Source organism: Melospiza melodia, chromosome 1 (assembly GCF_035770615.1).
Source record: "Melospiza melodia melodia isolate bMelMel2 chromosome 1, bMelMel2.pri, whole genome shotgun sequence".
Classification (NCBI taxonomy): domain Eukaryota; kingdom Metazoa; phylum Chordata; class Aves; order Passeriformes; family Passerellidae; genus Melospiza; species Melospiza melodia.
In genome coordinates, this window is record NC_086194.1 from 32,938,167 (window position 1) to 32,956,907 (window position 18,741).

Consider the following 18,741-nt stretch of genomic DNA (forward strand, 5'->3'; position numbering starts at 1 on the left):
GTAAATTTGGATACCTCTATCAAGAAGTTATTTAGAAAAATGATTGCATAAAATGCAACATTCCAGTTTATTATGTTTTCTTGAAAACCTTTTAATTCCTAAAAAGACACTGACTTATTGAATTAGCTGAACATCTAAAATATTCTTATGTAAAATTGGTGTGGTATTTTTAAAGGTGATATAAAACGTAAATTAGCAGTTAATCCAAATATGACCCTCCTTACCTAACAACTGTGCTCTTTTATAATTTTGTACTTTACAAAACAAAGAGTCTGCTATTTTGGGGTTCAATTTAGTGTATCTGATAGCATGCCACCTTCAAAGGCAAGAACAAAATGGGAGAATTCCCTTTACAGCAGCCAAAAAAGTGAATTAGACTTCTGCTATGTTTTTCATGTGTGACTGGTACTGAATGGGTATTTCACTAATCTCAGTTTACTAGGAATCATGTACACAGGCATTTGAAAATAGCCTTTAGGTTATTAAAAGGAAGTCAAATTTTAAAAAAATCGCATTATATACATTCATGCATTCACATCTCTTGAGCACCAGTGGCATTACATGCTGCTGAATTATCTTATCTCTGAGTGATCTTAATTACTACAACTTTCTTAACTGTGTTTTCAGTACCTCCAGCAAAAACTTTCATTATTAATTGATCCTTGCTTGCACATGAGCTTCCACATTCCCTGTGGCATTCATCAGCTTACTTTGTCAGTTGGTGTCTAATCGGGTTCTGGTTTTCTAAAAGCAAAACTGAAGGAAAATATGTTTACATTTTAAAATTCTGTAAACTAGGCTTAATAATACACAAACTAATTTTTATTGTAGCATAGTATATGGTCATGGTTAGAAGTTTATAAAAGCGAGTGCTGCTTGCATTTGTTTTCAAGTATATTGGGATATTGAGAACACATGTGGAGGGAGGAAACAATTTGATGGAAACTGTTTCTGTTATGCTTTACACCTCTTAAATTCTTCTTGCTTTCAGAAGAGATAGTCAGATAGTCATTGACCAGATCCATAGAAATAGAATGACTGACTACTACTTCAAAATGATGACTTGAGGTTTAAAATATTAAAACAGGTTTTTCCTAAATTAATTACTTTTGCATTAGTGAAGTGCCTATCTTCAATTTATAGATGTTTCACTGAGAATAATTTTAAGTGCTTGTCAAATTTGTAAGGGTTTAAAAAAATATAAAGGGTCACACGTTTTATTGTTAACAGAGGGTGTTGAGAGAGACTGTCAACACCCTGTGAAGCATTAAGCTGTTGCCTTTGATGTGTAGGCAGCACCTTAGGTCTCACAGAGCTGTACTGTAAGTATGTGTCCATATGTTCAACCCACTTTGATGTGTTCAGAGATCTTGGGCCAGCAGTATCCGTATGCTGCATCACAACTCCAGGAGGTAAAACATGCCATCTGGGTTCCTGGTCCTTTTACTTACCTTGTGTCATGGCTTCTCCATGGCAGCAGAAAGCCTTTTTTTTTTCCCCCTGCTATTCAAAATTATTTGGTAGTTTACAAAATAATCTGTTTTGAGCAATCTGTAATGAATTTTATTTTGGCTGTCTATTAACAATCACCTAGAAGGGATGAGGGACAGGAATGGGTTATCTAAATTCAAAATATATTCCGATACTCCTGCTATGACTGTAAAAAGAGTGTTTGAGATACCTTTTGTTGGAGATACCTTTATTAGCTAAGAACACCATTTCTGGGTTACAAAAGTACCTTTTATATCTGTAAAAGATTACAAAGTACCTTTTATATCCCAAGTAAGTCTACTGATCTAGGTTTGGATCCAAGCAGATCTTGTGAGGGTCATATTAGCACTGGGTGCTAATAAACTGAACACTGTCTGTGTTGCAAAACTCTTGCTGTGAAATCTGGGGAAAAAATCCTTTATTTTTTGATGGGAAGTAGTTCATAAGACAGATGCCTCAGAAAAAAATTACTTGATTTCCTAATCTCAATAAGTTCTCACTGGCTGTTCATGCATAAACACTGACATGAGTGACATATAGACTAACATTTGTACCCCTCACTGAAAACTGCCTTATTATGAAACCTGGTTCTTCTCTCTGAACCCAAGCTGTATTTCAAGGGGCTGTTTCTAACACAGATCTTGCACAGATGAGGCACATCAACCCGTTACACAGGAGCTCTGCTCATTCTGTGTGAACCAGGCTTGCCAGAGCTCTTCCCCCCACCGCCACACCTCCCCCTTTATTGGCAGGGCTGGGATCTCTGGCACCAGCAAAATGTGCATACAGATAAGGTATCTCAGAGATCTTCTGTTTTGTGCAGCTCCTGTGGAGCAATGTGTTCCTCAGTATATTCAAAGTCTGTCTGCAGAGCTTCTAGTCCTGCTTTCAAGGTCCCCTTTCCCCCATCTGTTTCTTTTTTGAAGTTTTGGTCACAGGAGGAATTTTCCCTGACAATCCTGAGGGTTTTGGTGTGATTTTATTTTCTTCCACTAGCTTACTTGAAGACTGCAGTGGGGATTTGCTCCCTTATCTTCCTGCCTTTGAGGGTGACCTGTTTGTGTTCAGATCTCAGTGTGAGAGGATGTGTGTGTTGTGTTCCAGTGCTGCCTGCTCTGCTGAAATTTCTTATACATGTGGCATAGCCACAGGACAAATGCCCAGACCATATGCCCTATCACCTTATTTGGATACTGAGAGTGTCCCTGTTGTTTCATCTCCTTCTGGGGGATGTTTTGGCAGCACATTGCCATGATCCTTGTGACATTCCTTTTCACCACCTTCTGCTGCATTGCTGGTGGCTTCCCCAGTTCAAAACTATGTAGAGATTTCCCTGAATTGCTGAATATTTTTTTTTCTTTTTCTTTTCTGTTTTTGTTTTTAATTTTTTTCCTCCAGGGAAGTATCATTGTATGGTATGGAAAAAGCCTTTCCTCTTGGATCTCAATTTGACAGTCTGAAGGCTCATAGCTTATGCTAGCAGGCAGAGCACAATTTAAATACCAATTTCCTAAAGCTCGGATAAGGAAAACGTACTATATATTTTTTTCACATATTTGATCACTTTGTGGCCAGTCTGTTTGTATCAAGGGGAAGCAGTCAATTTACACAGAGAGTGCGGTGTCAGAAATAGCAACCTGTGGTGGATTCACTAAAAACACATTGGAGGAGTTGTTCCAATATGGTTACATTGATTGTGGCATATGGAGAGGAATTGGGACTTGCAGGTTGCCAGTCTAAGAACCATCTTTGGTTAGAAATGTTTCCCAAATTTGGCCTTCTGTAGTCTTGAACTACGAGCCAAACATATTTTCTAATGGAACGTACATTTTATTTTGTAAAGGAAGAGGAATCGGTGACCAGCCAAAAGTACCCCTCACCTACCCACCAGAAAAGTGGGGTCTAAACAGAGGCAGAGGGCAACGTGGGTGCAGGGCAGGCACTGGGAGGGCTTGGGTGCTGTGCTGGGTGTCTGCTGGCACCCAGGACTGTGCGTGCCCTTCTGAGGCACTGCACTGGTGGGTGTGTGCGGCTGTGCCCTGGCACTGCTGCCCAGGGAGTGTGTCTGTCCCAAGGGGCACAGGGAGTGACTGCCTTCCTACAGAGTGTGTGCACACTGTGTGGGTCCCGTGCTTGACATCAACCCCCTCAAGATTTGAATCAAACTTTGCAATTTTTTTTTGTTGTTAATCAGTAGCCATAGCTGGACGGTTATGGTTGAGCAATTGCATTGTGAACGTTGTATGCTTGGCTAATTGTTTGTTTTAAGGAAAAGAGAAGACAGTTCCAAGATGAATGGACTGTCTGGATGAGAGCCACCAGCAGTGAAGCCGGCAGAACTGAGCAGTGACTGTGGGAAGGGGAATTCCACCTGTGGGCGATCATGACCACCTGCTCAAAAACAGACCCCAGACTCAAATGGGCAGAACTGTGCCCGTGTACTAATTAGCATCACCAGAGGTATGACTAGCAAATAGGGGGCTGAATACTAATTAGTAGAAAAATCGTGCAATTTGTAGCCAATTAATGCTTATGCCGTTGTTAAAAATGTAATAAACAGTGTAAAGTTTTTTATGGCCTAGCCTTTTGTGGGCTGCCACCTAGCTCCCTGCTTTGCACATGAAGCAAAGGTGCACCTCGCCCCGCTGTGCGCCTGGAAACGACAACACCACAGCCGGGACAACACCCGGGGTGGGGCTGGCTGTGCCTGGCTGGTGGCCGTGCCTGTGGGGCTGGCCCTGCTTTTGAGGCTGGCCGTGCTCTCTGACCTGGCCGTGCCTGTGGGGATGGCCGTGCTCTCTGGGCTGGCCGTGCCTGTGGGGATGGCCGTGCTCTCTGGGCTGGCCGTGCCCGGGTGGTGGCCGTGCCTGTGGGGATGGCCGTGCTCTCGGGGCTGGCCGTGCCCTCGGAGCTGGCCGTGCCCGGGAGCTGGCCGTGCCCGCGGGCCCGCACACGCCCGTTCCTCAGCCGCCGGTGCGGAGCGTGCTGCGGCCAGCTGCCTGCCTGCGCCCGCCTCCCCTCCGCTGCCTCCGGGTGCCTCCCGCCTGTCCCCCGCCTTCTCCCGCCTGTCCCCTTCCGTCCCCCACCTCTCTCCTGCCTGTCCCCCGCCTTTCCTCCGCCCGTACCCCGCCTTTGCCCCGCCTGCCCCCGCTGTCTCCCGCCTGCCGCTCTCCGTGCGCGGCCGGGCCCTGCCCGTTGCCAGCCCCGCGCCCCGGGCGGCCCGGCGGGCATGGAGCGGCTGCAGGTGGATGCGCAGGCCCTGGAGGAGTACGCGGAGTACCGGCGGTGAGCGCACGGGGCGGCGCGCTGGGGTCGCTGGGGCGGGGGACGGGCGTTCCCAGCCGTGTCGCATCCCCTGCAGCCGGCCCAGCATTCCTCCCGGAGGGATGGCCGCCTCTGAATTGGCTGCTTGGGGGTGTGCGGCGGCTTCGTGGAGCCGCATGCAGCCCCCGCCGTTCGCTGTCGCAGCCGGAGGTGCCGTGGCTGGTGTGCCCCGGTGAGGATGTGCTGCAAGCCGTGGCTGTCAGCGGTGAAGTCACGCATCGTCCCTCGCATCCAGGAGGGCGTGAGATGGGCTGTGAGAGGCCATCTGGCCTACCAGCGGCATCCCGCCCGCGGCAGGGCGCTGGAATTAGGTGGTCCTTAAGGTCCCGTCCAATTCAAGCCATTATTTGATAATCTGCCAGCCGTACTGCTCCTTCAGAGTACGAGGAATTCCGTGCATCGTGAGTTCCAAGTTTTGCATTGTATAAATCCCTTACACTGCTGCGTGTCTTTGCTAGTCTTGTCAGGGCTTCTCTCGAAAGGCTGAACAAAAATAAACACAGTCGTTGTGCTGAGATGAGATCTTAATTTAGTTTAGGAAAACCTTGAGTAAAACACCAGAGGAAGGCACAGTGGCATTTCTTACATAAGATGTGCAGTGATTCAGTGGGTGTTGGCTGGGTTGACATGCAAATGGTAGTGTTGTGTTGGCACATTATTCTGGTGCTCTGCAGTGCTGGCAGTGCACAAATCCACAGAATATTTGACAAAGAACCACTCGTTTCGCATATTTTAGCACATCCAATAAATAATAACTGAAATATTTACAGACATTATTAAAATCATTTTTAGCACAGGTAAGTGCTGCAGTTAAGTCTCAATTGTATTTTACGTATTTTATTTTTTGTCCTTAATTAATTCCATAAATGCAGAATTCAGATGCTGCTCAGGAGTTCCAGGTATTCAGTGACCTTGAATTTGACCATAGTGATAGCTCAATTGAGAAAACAGCATAGTCTTCTTGCAAATCAGAAGACAACTTGGATGTGATGTTTGTTGCTTTGATGGCGGTGGGGTTGCCTGCTTGCAGCTGAATACTCAGATTAGGCTAAGATTAATCTCCTGACACGAATTTGCAATACAGTTGGGTGTAGATGGGTGAAGTGACTTGCCACAGGTCAGTCAAGAAGTCTGAGGCAGAGCTGGCTGGTTACATGACCCTTGATACTCATTGTATTTTTTTTTTTCTCCAAAAGAACCCCTGCTGTGTTAATTTTTCCTTCTCTCTTAGAATTGGTTTTCAGTCCATCAGAGCAAATTTTTTAAAAGAGCATTATTCAAAAAATATTCTCTAAAAATCAGCTATAGTTCTGTTAAATTATTAGAAGAGTAATATGAAATACAAGATTTGTTTTGCATTTACAGATAAAGTTCTGTTATATATTTTAAAAACTCTGAAAAAATCTACTTTTGTTTTTATTTTCTTATGGTTTTTTTTTTGTTTGTTTTTTTTTTTGGTTTTTTTTTTTGCCTTTTATCCAGAATTGTAGGTGATGATGATGGAGGAAAGCTCTTTACTCCCGAGCAATATGAAGAGTACAAAAGAAAAGTATTACCAGCTCGGCTGCAGAACAGGTTGTATGTGAGCTGGAGATCACCAACTGGCATGGACTGTAAGCTTGTGGGACCAGAGACACTGTGCTTCTGCACCCACCGGTGGGTAGCTTCCCTCCTTTCACACTTTAAAGTTTTCAAAAATCAGGAAAATGTGAAGTATTCCCAAACACATTAAAGTAGTGCATTGGCAAATTTATTTAAGGTTTATGGGTTGAGAAAATTAGGTTTCAAATAGCAACAACTGTTTGTAAATGCAAATGTCAATATATTTTTGAGACCAAAATGGTTTTGTAGTCTCGATAAATTCAGCTGCAAGGCATGAGTTAATGTGGATTGGATTGATTCTAGTAGTGCTCTCAAAGTGAAACATAAGGATATGTGATATTTCTGTGATGAATAGATGCAAAACCACCTGCTAATATGCATTTAATTGAAATTTCACAATTAAGAGTAAATTACTCTCAAATTTAAAAAAGGTAAATACTCACAATTAAGAGTAAAAAGTACAATTAAAGCTACTTCTAAACAAAACTTGTGAAGTGAATAGTAAGCTTTTCAGGTAGTTTTCTGATAAATACCAGCCAAGTTATAAAAGTCATTACTTTTCCTGTTCTAGGTACAAACAGCACAAAACAGACTACGAGGAGCTGCCCAAGGAGCGCCCCATCAGCGTGCCCTGCCGAGTGAAGGGCTGCCCGTGCCAGTCCTACCGCTTCGTGCCCCTGAACGGCTCCCAGCCCGTGCGCTGCCGCTGCAAGCACTTGGCGGAGCAGCACAGCGCCGCGCCCGGCTTCCCCTGCAACGCCTGTAAGCCAGCGCTGCGGCATTCCCGGGGGGAAACCCGGCGGGAACAGCGCCTAGGGAGCTGTGCTCTGTGCTCTGCCCAGGGCGTGCGGGGTGCGCTGCCCTTGGCACCGTCCGGGAAATTAATCCACAAACAACAGAGGTCTATGTCCAAAAAGGAGACCGAGGAGTCGTTTTTTGGCTTTATTCGAATAAGGGGAGAGGCCATGGGGCATTCCCTTGAGATCTCTCGTATTTTTGGAGGACGCAACCTCCTTTTTATCCTGATTTCCCGGCCGCATTTCCCTTCTCTCTTTCCCCATTGGCTGAGGTACTTGAGAGGTACAGACTCCCGATAAGCCTAATACCAAAGACTTCCCTCTAATGTATAACTCTCCCTTTTAATTTTTAATTCTTGCAGATTTTAGATGTTTTTCTTCCCCATTGTTTCTTTCATCTTTCAATGTCTAATTTCCTTTATCAGCAAACCTAAAATTTGTTTGTAAAAGCAAATATCTTTTTCCATTCATCAATCAGTGGAATCCTTCCCATTGTTTCTTTTATCTCCCAGTGCTGGTTTTATCTACCAGCAAACCCACAGCTTGTTTGTAAAGACAAATCTGCTATTCCTCTCATAACCAATGTGTGTTTTCATGCTTGAGAAAGGATGAGAAGTGGGAAGGAAGACATCACCTTTTGCACAGGAGGGTTTAGAACAACATCCTTAGTTTTGCCTGGTCCTGTGAAGGAGTTTAAGTCCCTGAATGCTTCAGATAAGTGATTATGGAGACAGATGCCTGAAGTTACACACTATGAAAAAATCCTGTTTGCAGTTTGTCACTTCAGCTGCATGCACGTGCCTTTTCTACCTGAACTTGGTAGCTGGGAGAGAAAAGTGTTGATCTCCATTCCTCTATTGCCTAGCTGTATAGAACATTAATATAATAATAAAAATATATTATATTTTAGTATAATTATATTATATAATAATAATAACAACAATAAATATATTTTAATGTCTTTTCTCAAGTCAACAGGAAGTAGTACTCTGTTCCCAAATAATTCTATTGCCAGCATTCTAATGAAGTGGTTCATGACCATAGAGATTGTGGGTCTAGAAATGCAAATGGGAATGGAGTTTCAGCAAGATCTTAGAGAAGGGATGAAGAGGAAGCTTTTTGCTGCAGTTGTTTGAGGTTAATATTATGAAACAACAGTAATTATTAAACAGAGGAAATAAATAATGCATAAAGATCTTTTAATTTGAAACCTCAAATTACATAAGATGAAGATTTTTTTTGCTAGAGTTCTGCACTGTTATTAAATTTCTTTCATGGAATGTCTCTATTTTGTACAGAAAAAAGTGTAAACAGCTTTTGCTGGTTGAGAATCATATCCCACAGAATAAACCATAAAATATGTACATGACAGCCTTCCAAGAATTTGCACTATGTAATGTGAAAATCTTAGATGTGCAGTTGGATAATTCAGACTGAATCCATAGAACACAGTGTTTTCAATATTAATATATACAATGTCTTTTGCTTAGTGTTTCTCAAACACTTCTGAGGGCGTCACAGATTTCACAGTGAAGTGCCAAGAATTACTTCTATTTTGGACTTGTTTTGTTTTAATGTAATGATATCAGTCTTGTCCAGTGTTGATAAATCTAAGATGACAGATAAGTTATAACTGGAAAACTTAACTGCTTGTTGCTCTGTATATGTTGCATATACTGTACTCTGTGTCCAAACATAGAGTTCTGTTACTGAGGAGTGCCCAAAATAATATTAAAAAACCTTTAACATTTTCAAGAATGTGATCAACCTATTATGAAAGACTTAAAGAAATTTTTCACAGTGCTCCACAAAATGAACTGTGAGCTGGGACAAGGGTGATTTGTATAATGAAACATTTGCAACATCACTTCCTCAATTTCTTGGTCACATCATTGCTCCAGAGGGGCTTTGATGACAGTTTTAGATGCAGCTAGGGCAGACAGGTCACTTTACTCTGTTTCAGAATGTCACATAACATTTGTATGACTATTTCAATTCCATCCTGTGGCTGAAGGTTAAAAAAATCCCTGAAAGTCAGTCTAATGATACTCCTGTGTAGAACCTATTTTTTGTTGCTTCCACAGTCTCTATTTGCTACTGAGAAAATTTTGCTAATTTTAAAAGATATTTAAATTGTGATTTGTGTAATAAGTTGTGGTATGATTAGCCCTGCAACAATGATATGTGCTATACATGGAGGGAATTCTGCCAAAATGCTGGCAGGTTGTCAGCTTTACCCATGTCAGAACTTTTATTTTTATTTGTTTTAAATGGATGGAGAGGTGTGTTGCTATTGACAATAAATACAAGTTGCAACATAGGAAATGCAGTTAGACATCAGAAAAGAAAATTCTGATCCAGCATTGGTCCAGGCTGCTCAGAGAGGTGGAATCTCCATCCTCAGAGGTACTTGAAACTTGGCTCAGTAAGATCCTGTGACTGGATGGCCCTCATGATCTAATCCCAGGAGTCATTCCTTCTCTTTTAAACAGCCTTTTCACATAAGCTGGGTGCTTAAATCCCATCACCATCTCACTAATTTTTATGTTTCTCAGGTTCCAAGTGTTCAGGCTTTCACAGCTCCTTTACCTGTGCCTGTGGTCAGCCAGCATTTGCTCACGAAACAGTTGTGGAAACCAAGGAGGAGCGCTTAGCCCAAGGAAAGCCCGTGGGGCAGGATGTTCCTTACGCTGCCATGGGAGGACTGACTGGTTTTAGCTCTCTAGCAGAAGGCTACATGAGGCTTGATGACAGTGGAATAGGTACGTGCAGCTGAAATTTTAATTCTCCACCTTTGAAAAGTACTAAATCAAAATAGAGTTTCAAAGTTTGAAGGCAAATTGGATGAATAGGTGTAGAACTGCAGAAAGACTTCCTTTCCAGCTGTCCTCAAGGTTTTAAGGGATCACATTGTCCTACTTACTGTAGCGAGTTGATAAAAAAACTCTTTTCCAGCTATTCTGATGTTCAACCCAGTTGCTTTTGCTTGAAATGCAGCATATCCTTTAGAGAGAACCTATAACTTCTAACACTTCCTGTAACCTAGTACTTCCATGTTCTATTTATGTTAGTCCTTTAGCCTAATACTGTCCAGGTATTTCTTGGTTATATATTCACAGCATTTTTGTTTCCAAACTCAAAGGTTAATAGCTGTTCAGCATAAAAAATAAGAGGTAGAATTGGTAGAACTTTTAACACACATGTTAGTTGATCTCGATACTTTTTCTGCTCTGTAATTTTGTGTCATTTAGTAATGCACATGTTTTGTCCTGAAATACTGTTTTATCTATTATTGCCACATACCCATTATTTATTTTTTAAATTCTGATCTGGATTCCTGAATTTTTCTGAAGTTTAGAAACGAAAACATAACTGTAGTAATTGAAGAAACAAAGCTTTTCAATGCCTTTGAAGCCATCCTTGTAATGCTTTAGTTAACTCCAGTTCATGGGGTCTGCGCTGAGAGTTGTAGATATGAATCTGTAACCTTGTTCTGACCCCAGCATGTGTATTAGGACTGTATCTCCTGGAGTTAATTATTGTTTCCGTTCACCTTATTTTCTGACAGGTGCTCCTTCTGCTGAACTTTTAGAAGCCCCAGTTACTAGCATGGATCATCCATTTCTAAAAGCATTTCAGGGACCTTCCAGTTCCGCTCAATCCATGCCACAAATAGCAGGTGATGTATAAATAGGGTAATACTGTTTTACAGAAAGAACTTAATATATAATTAATTGATTTTATTAATGAATTGAAGGATGCTCAGGGCATTAAAATGAATATTGAAGCTTTGCTATGGGGTAAGTTAGTGCAACATTCATGTACTTCAAATGCTTAGAATAACTTAACGCTTGTTATTTTTGCTTGCGATGTGTGTTTTACCTGAAATTATTTTTTTCTTAGTACTTGTTATCTTTCCCATCAATGATATCATGTATTCATTGGATCAGTTTTTAAAATTCTTAATTTCTCTTAGAAACTCATCATATCTGAATGGGTTGTACATACTCAGCACAATCCTGTGAAACTGCCTTGTTTTCTTTTAAACTTTTAAAATCTAAACTGTTTTGCTATTTTGCTTGCTGGCTTGCAACAAGGTTTTGTTAAAGAGAAAGCTGTTCTAGCTTTGTGAAATTCAAAATAGTTTTCATTGCTTTGTAAATCATCAGAAAATACGGACAGATGTTACAAATATTACATTGTTTCATAGAAAACATCAGAAAGCTTTTTCTATGTGGGATTATGGATCACTTACACTTATTATATGTCCCTTATTTAGTACAAAAATGTACCAATAAATATAACAGTTGAACTCCTTTAAAACATTTATAGTATTTGCAAGCCTATTTGAAAAAGGTTTCTCTTTGGTCCCAAATACTGGGTTTTGTACTTGTCTATAAAGGTGAGTTCCCATTTTAAATGGGTTTTGCCAAATGTAAAACATAACTAACGGAATAGCAAGTATCATTAATAAAAAAAGGGTTTTGTTTTCTGTTTATGTTTTGTTTTTCAGGTAGTTCAAGTGCCACAGGGCAGGTTTCTCATGGAAAACAATCAGAAGCTGATGACATGGCTTACTTTGAAAAACGCTATCAAGAACGGGCAAGTTATTACATTTATTGCTTAATTTAAATACACTTTCACAAGAGGATATCTAAACCCCATAAATGTATGATTTAAGTAGCATATAAATGCATTATATTATTCCTTCTCAATTACTGGGAAAGCTAGCTTCTTAACATAAATTTTAAAGTACAGTTATGAGCTACTATAGGATTTCAGAGGTCAGTCATGTGTAGGATGGCATTTACCTTAACCAGGCAGATTTTAATTCAGGTAACTCTCTGTTACAGAAAACCAAAACATTTTACTATGTGACAGAAAGAAACAACAATGCAGAGTCACAGAAACTCCCTTTGACATTTAGGACTAGGTGTTTGTTACCTCACTTATACAATTCCAGACTGTTTTTTTTTTTTAATGACTGTCTGTGTAAGTTTGGCTAAATTTGGTCTGTCTTTCTTAGATGATCTGTATCACCCTCTTAGAGGTGCCTCCTCCACCACACTATTTTTAGTTTAAATGCCCTGTGGTGTAGGTTATTCACATGTTTAAATACCTATTCTTTTCTCACATTACCCCTGTAGCTCCACCATCTCAGCTGAAGTATGTCTCAACTGTTTATGAATTCTTTTGTAAAGCAATGTTGCATAATTAACTTTTAAAATCTAAACTGTTTTGCTATTTTGTTTGCTGGCTTGCAACAAAGTTTTGTTAAAGAGAAAGCTGTTCTAGCTTTGTGAAATTCAAAATAGTTTTCATTGCTTTGTAAATCATCAGAAAATATGGACAGATGTTACAAATATTACATTGGTTCATGGAAAACATCAAATTCAAATTTCTCTGTTTCTTTTTCCTCCTGAGATTTTATTTTCTTTGCAAAAGGTTGTAGAAATTTTAGATAAAAACCTCATGCCTCCAAAGGGGGAAAAGTGATTTAAAATGCATTTTTGTGTAGACCAACAACATTTGCTTAGCAGTAAGTTAATTTGTAGACATCCCAATGAGGTCGTGTTTCCTTTTGGTATTATTTTATGATGGGAAAAAGCATGTTAATTCTTTCTTTCTAGCATTTTAAACAGCAGTGAATGTGTTAGATGGGATGCAAAAATCTCCACATCCCTTTTATATAATTACTCTAAATATGATTTCATTCACTAGTATAACAGTACTTGAGCCTCTAAAACCAACAGATGTATTTGTTTGGATAAATAGTCTTACTATAAAATGACAGAGTGAAATGTGTATGTGTTGATAAATTTTACAATGCTACAAGAGCCTGTGGTGTAGAAAAAATCTTACAGGAGGAAGTCATGGCCTTGTGGGTCAGCAGGGAGGCTCTGAGATGAAGGTTCAGCACCCTTCCCATGTGGTTTTATGTGTGCTGGTTCACCTATCTGTGTCTGTTAGACATCTGCAATAAAACTGCTCCACCTTCCATTGACATGGAGATAAACCCTGGACATTCCTGAGGCACACTGGCTTTGAGGGATACTCAAATACCTGAACTGCCATTAGCAGAGATAAGGCAGCCTGGTTTCCTTAGGGAAGGAGCTGCAGCGCCATGGAAGTGCTCCTTTGTGAGCAGCGCTGGGTTGGGATAATAATGTTGTGTACCTTTCTCCACTGGATGTATCTCCCTGGTAAATTTGTGACTGGATGTAGACATTTAATATTGCATTGTTAGCTGATTTGCAAACAGTGTTTGAGCCACTGCTGGTGTCTTTTTTTGTTACAGCTGAAAATGGAGAAGGCTGCTAAACAGAAAGAGAGGAATCCAGTGCCATCAAAGAAGTAATGAGATTAATAAATAAATACTTTTTATTTGGCACATTGGTCATTATTGCATGAGTATTTTTCTCTGTGCCTACCTGCATAGCTGTATTTATTAATTTATTAATTATTTTTTTTCCTTTGCTGAAATTAATTTTGAATTATCTCATGGTAATAAAATTGGTTCTTTAATCAATGTGTTTCTAATCTCCAGAACTGCTACACAGATATTTCTTTGAAAATGGAGAACCATATTTAGAGAGTTGCAGGTCTGAGGGTTTAAGCTCTGAGAGTTTAAGGTCTGAGAGAATAACCTTGTATTTATATATTAGATTGTAGGCAATAGATATGTTATATATTAGATTGTAAGAGGGCAAACAAAAGATGTCTTATTCTTAGACTTTTATGATACATCTTCTTTATTTGTAGAGTCCTTTAAACTCATCTTGGTTATGGGTTTTATATGGTAAGATTTGTTCTGTTAATATTGACATTTTAATATGTTCTTTAAACCTTTTCCGTCTTTCTGTTGATTTCATCTCCTTGACATAAAATTCAAACATACCCTTCTTCTCTCACACTTCTGTAGGCTCCATTCTTGCCATCATATAAATGTTTTTTTAAAAATATCACATTCTATCATTCTATACACTTGCAAACCCACTTCCATGCTTATGAGCTACTTGAAGGGATCTTGCTTGTATACTTTATCCCAGATTTCTCTAGTGGTGCTATTCCCCCAATTCTATTTGTCTGTTTTACTATCCATAACAATTATTACACTAAAATTCTGAAAGCCTTAAGTGGCAATAGAGATGTTATTTATAGCATATAAAGCAATAATTGCATGCTGTTTGGTACGTAGTTATTTATCCAAAGTTTCATCATGTCTAATCCAACACTGACTGAATCACCTCAGGGAGATTTGCTTTTGTTTTCTTTGTTCATATTCACAGCTGTGGCAACTTATGTTGCATTAAAGGTAGTGGACAGGAAAATATAAAATTGTGAATGTGTGGTGGATGTATTCTGCAAAGCAGCACAGCAAGAACTTGGTACAGAATAACTGGCAGAGAGTGCAGCTTAGGAGGCAAAAGCAGAGCCTGAGTTAACTGATTCTGCTTTGAGAACAGAGAGGTGTAACTCAGTTTCTTCTTAAAAATACCTGGAGGTGTCTCTTGCACTGGAGAGGAGACCTTACAGGAAGTGTACTGAGACTTTACAGCAAGAATTGGGAGAAGCCTGCAAAACTTTGTTTTCCATTGGAGAGAATGCCTGTTTGTGCCTGATGGGCAAAGGAAAAGAGGTGAGTTTGAAGGCATTTACTGCAGGGCAACTTGGGTTTTGTTCAGATATCACCTGTGGTGTGGAGGTTCAGTTTTAAGAGAGCCTTTAACCTTTAACTCTGACCTATACTGTCCTTACTAGAGATGCCAATCAGAGAGACTAATCTGTTGTTTTAATTTAAATGTATAATGCATCAAAGTCTCTAATTAATCTTTTAAAAGTACCTGTACTGTTAAATTCTACAGTTACAAGCTGCTTTAGCCTAATAAATGAAAGTACTCATTTGAGCTCCCTCTTCTGGCCCTGGCAAGCAATCCATTCTACCCATCCTCTGCTTGGTCTTGAAAATAAATGGGGTTTTCACAATGTAATCACAAGAAACCAACAAACATAAATAACATTCATAAAGAAAAGTAAAAAAAAACCAAAAACGCTAAAAATAATTTTTCAAAGAGATTATTACAAACATAATTGTGGAAGTTTACTCTAGTTTCCTACTTCTCCCTGTTACTACACCCATTGGGGAATGCAGCTCTGGAAATGTCTGTGTGCGTGTTGCAGAAGTCAGCTTTCTCACAGCAAAATATTGTTAAAGAGAGAGGTTACAAATAGTTACAAAAGCTTTTATTTTGTGTTCCTTTTGATACTGAGAGCATATATTCTAGGAAATAATTTATTGCTTTACATTTTGAGTTGACAGTATTTGTCTGTTTTAAATGTTAGCTCTGCCAAATTCAGACCTACTAAACTGTACTTTAATAATCAGAATCTGGTTTTATTAAAGTAATTTAAAAAAATATTCTGTGCTTTAACTTATTTGCTGCTTCCACACTAAGGATATAAAAAAGTTACTACATTTATTTAGTAGTATTTCTTTTTAGTTGGAAAATAGCTTGGGTCATAAATATATCAATACCATTAAATACTGCTTAGGAGTTCTGACCACTTTTCACTCATGTTGATGATGTCTAAGCAAAAGATACTTGCTTTCCTTACTAGAAGGCATGTTTTTGACTTCTTATTATTTGCATAATACTTTTTTTCCTGAAACTTTATTGGTATCTATACATGAAAAACCAGGTACAATATATCTCATAACATTGCTGGCTGTGAAAACTGGACACTGTTGTCATATCTTAAGTGAAATTTTAATTTATCCTAAAAAAGCAAGAATTATTTTGCAGGATCAATATTGCAGCCTCCAATTCTATTCAAAAATTTCTTTATACGTCTTTTAGAAAATATATTTTTTTTTAATTATAAAAGCAGAGATCAAATGCTAGTATGTGTGCCATTAGCAGTGTTCATTAAATAAAGAGCTGGATTTAACAGGTACTTGATGGTTTGTTTTCCTGAGAGCAGCCATGAACTTTGAACAAAATATCATGGGACAGATAAGTTACCAATTCATCTGTGTGATTTATTGGGTGGTGGTATATCTGTCGTTCAGCTGGAAGCATTAACTGTTTCAGAGCCTAGTCCAAGGAGTCAGGCACAGGGAAAAAGGTTTGTTCTCATGCACATGAGCTCTCTAAGCTGTTAAAGCCTAATTGTACAGGCCCCGGGCTTAAGTGCTTAAGCATGTCTTATTTTTAAAATAGCTGGCTTTCAAATCAGTATTTTGCCAGCATTATAACATTCCTTGAGTGCACAACAGCATTTTTCCTCTAGTTTGGATCATCCTGTGGAAAGGCTCAGATGTTCCTTAGCTGTTAGGATAGTGGACAGTGGCCAGTGATCCTAAGTGGAGAGCAAGGAGCTGCTCTCCATTCTGTGTGATTCTGATCCTAAATATAAACCCCGTCTGTCTCTCTGAGGTTCGGGAGCGTGGGGAATGCGATGTGTGAATTGACAACCAGGGATGGCATCCGTGCAGTGACTTTGTCAAGTTGTCAGTGTCTTTGTAGCATGTTGTGCATATTAAATGACTGCCAGGTCTCATGGTTGTATGTCCCTGAGCCTCTCTAGAAGTAATTTATAGCCATGTAAGTAGTGATAGTATTTGTTCTTAGCACAAATAGAATGGAAAAAAAGAACAAAGGTTTTCCAGTCTAGAAGACCTTACTGTTATGGGTTTTGTTTGTAACTAAATAAACTCTTTTTGTCTAGAAGCCTACTCTTGCCTTGGAGCTTTCAGCATCTCGCTGAAGGAATCATTAATTACTTTACACTGATTTCAGCTCTGATTTTCCATTCACTGTACCATGCTGTCTGGCATGGCTGGGCTCTGATCCCTTGGGCTCCTTTAGTCACCTCCCTGGGGAAGGACCCAGGCTCAGCCATAACCTGTCCCCTGTGTGATGCTGTGTGACAAACAGGATGGGAAACTCACACAAAGTTTATTAGTTGAGTCACGAGGTGCAGAAAGGACCCCCTTGCTTTCTGAACTCCTCACAGAGGAGTCTAGGTGAGGCTGGAGCCAGGCTTAAACCCTGACTGAGACAACAGTTTATGTCTAAAGGATTATCCACGTGCTATTGAAGCTTTGTACAACTTTGTCCCATGGAATTAAGGATGGCAAACCAGATATATTTGTGTAAAATATTTGTTGTGATAATGATTAGACTAAAATATCTTGATCAGAATTATCTACTCCACAGGCAGATGCTATAACTATTAGCATAGTCTAATTCTCTGTTTTTAAGCACTATTGAAGCAATTATGGCAAAGTTAGCAAAGCCAATTAATAAGTAGAGATTTGTAGGGGGATACAGTATGGGTAAATGAAGGTGGTATAGAATGTAATCTTATCCCCCAATGAGTTGCAGCTGGACTAATTACTAAAGATTAGGAGCAGGCCTGATCTTAACAGGCCACACCTGCAGCCAATAAGAACAGTGGTATAAAAGAGTGGATTGGTGGGAACTGGAGTCAGATGGCTGCTGCAAGGACCGGGATCAGTGAGTGCTTAGAGGAGATGCCTATGAGAAACATCGAGGAGGTATGAAACTCTGGGGGTATGAATTCCTTACACTATAATGATAATAGCACTCTTGATATATAAGACAACAGAGATTGATGTTACTGACTCATGCCAAAGACTGTAGGCAAGTCTCTTTTGCTCAGCCTTGAGGAATAACCTTGATGGGCACCTCCAAACCCAGGGGAGGATCTCCATACACTCCAAGAAGGGGGGTGCCAGAAGAGCCCTGAAGGCCATTAAAGATTGGGACTGATCAGTCAGAAGTCTTTAGCTAGCTGTGTCACTTCAGCAGCTTTAGATAACTTATCAGTAGTATCACTTTTCCCTTCTTTTATCAGGCACTTCACCAGGCCAGCTACATCTTCACCTTACTCTCAGGATGTTTAATTTTGGAGCTGATGAGTCAGTCTGCTTTCAGCATTATTCAACGCCAAAAGCAGCACAGATAGCTTTGCAAATAGGGTATTGTTCAAGCTGGTTTACCCCATTCTAGGCAGAGTATCTGGTTACACACAGGCTGAGCACATTCAAAATTATTTGATTCTACCTGAAGTGCTTAATCTTATCCTCCCTCCCCCAGCAAGTTTCTGTATAGGTGAGAACAAAAGATAGCATTTAATTTTGGAAAAAGAAAAATCTAATTCAGATTTCAGAATTTCAAGTACTGTTGTTCCCCTTCAAACTGAAATCAGTTATACTTTTCTGTAATGTCAAAAAGAATTGCTCATCAAGTGAATACATGATGAGTGAGAATTTGTTGCACAAATAAGTTCGTAGCTATGCTTTTCTGAATATTTGGTAGGCCAAAAAATAAATGAACTTAGGGCTAAAATATTTGCTGTTGACTGAAGAGTACTGTAGGAGGCAGCTAGAATCCTGCTGGGAGTGTATCTCCTGCCCTAAAAGCATCAGTTTTTATGTAGATGGGCAGAAGGATGTTGAAAGAGGGGAGTGAGAAAAAGTAAAAATACCCAAACAATGAAT

General features: G+C 39.8%; 1 protein-coding gene across 2 annotated transcripts; it reads left to right on the plus strand.

The window, feature by feature from the left end:
- The first annotated feature begins 4,676 nt into the window (after positions 1-4,676).
- On the plus strand, positions 4,677-13,605 carry FAM221A (family with sequence similarity 221 member A). Of its 2 annotated transcripts, none has more exons than XM_063153266.1 (7): positions 4,677-4,776; positions 6,298-6,471; positions 6,989-7,179; positions 9,770-9,976; positions 10,783-10,893; positions 11,728-11,816; positions 13,513-13,605. In XM_063153266.1, the coding sequence occupies exons 1-7, from the start codon at positions 4,721-4,723 to the stop codon at positions 13,570-13,572; spliced, it is 888 nt and encodes a 295-aa protein (XP_063009336.1). In that variant the 5' UTR covers positions 4,677-4,720; the 3' UTR covers positions 13,573-13,605. The 2 variants fall into 2 exon arrangements, with proteins under 2 accessions (XP_063009336.1, XP_063009343.1); XM_063153273.1 differs by lacking the exon at positions 4,677-4,776 and adding an exon at positions 5,075-5,216.
- Positions 13,606-18,741: the final 5,136 nt, after the last annotated feature.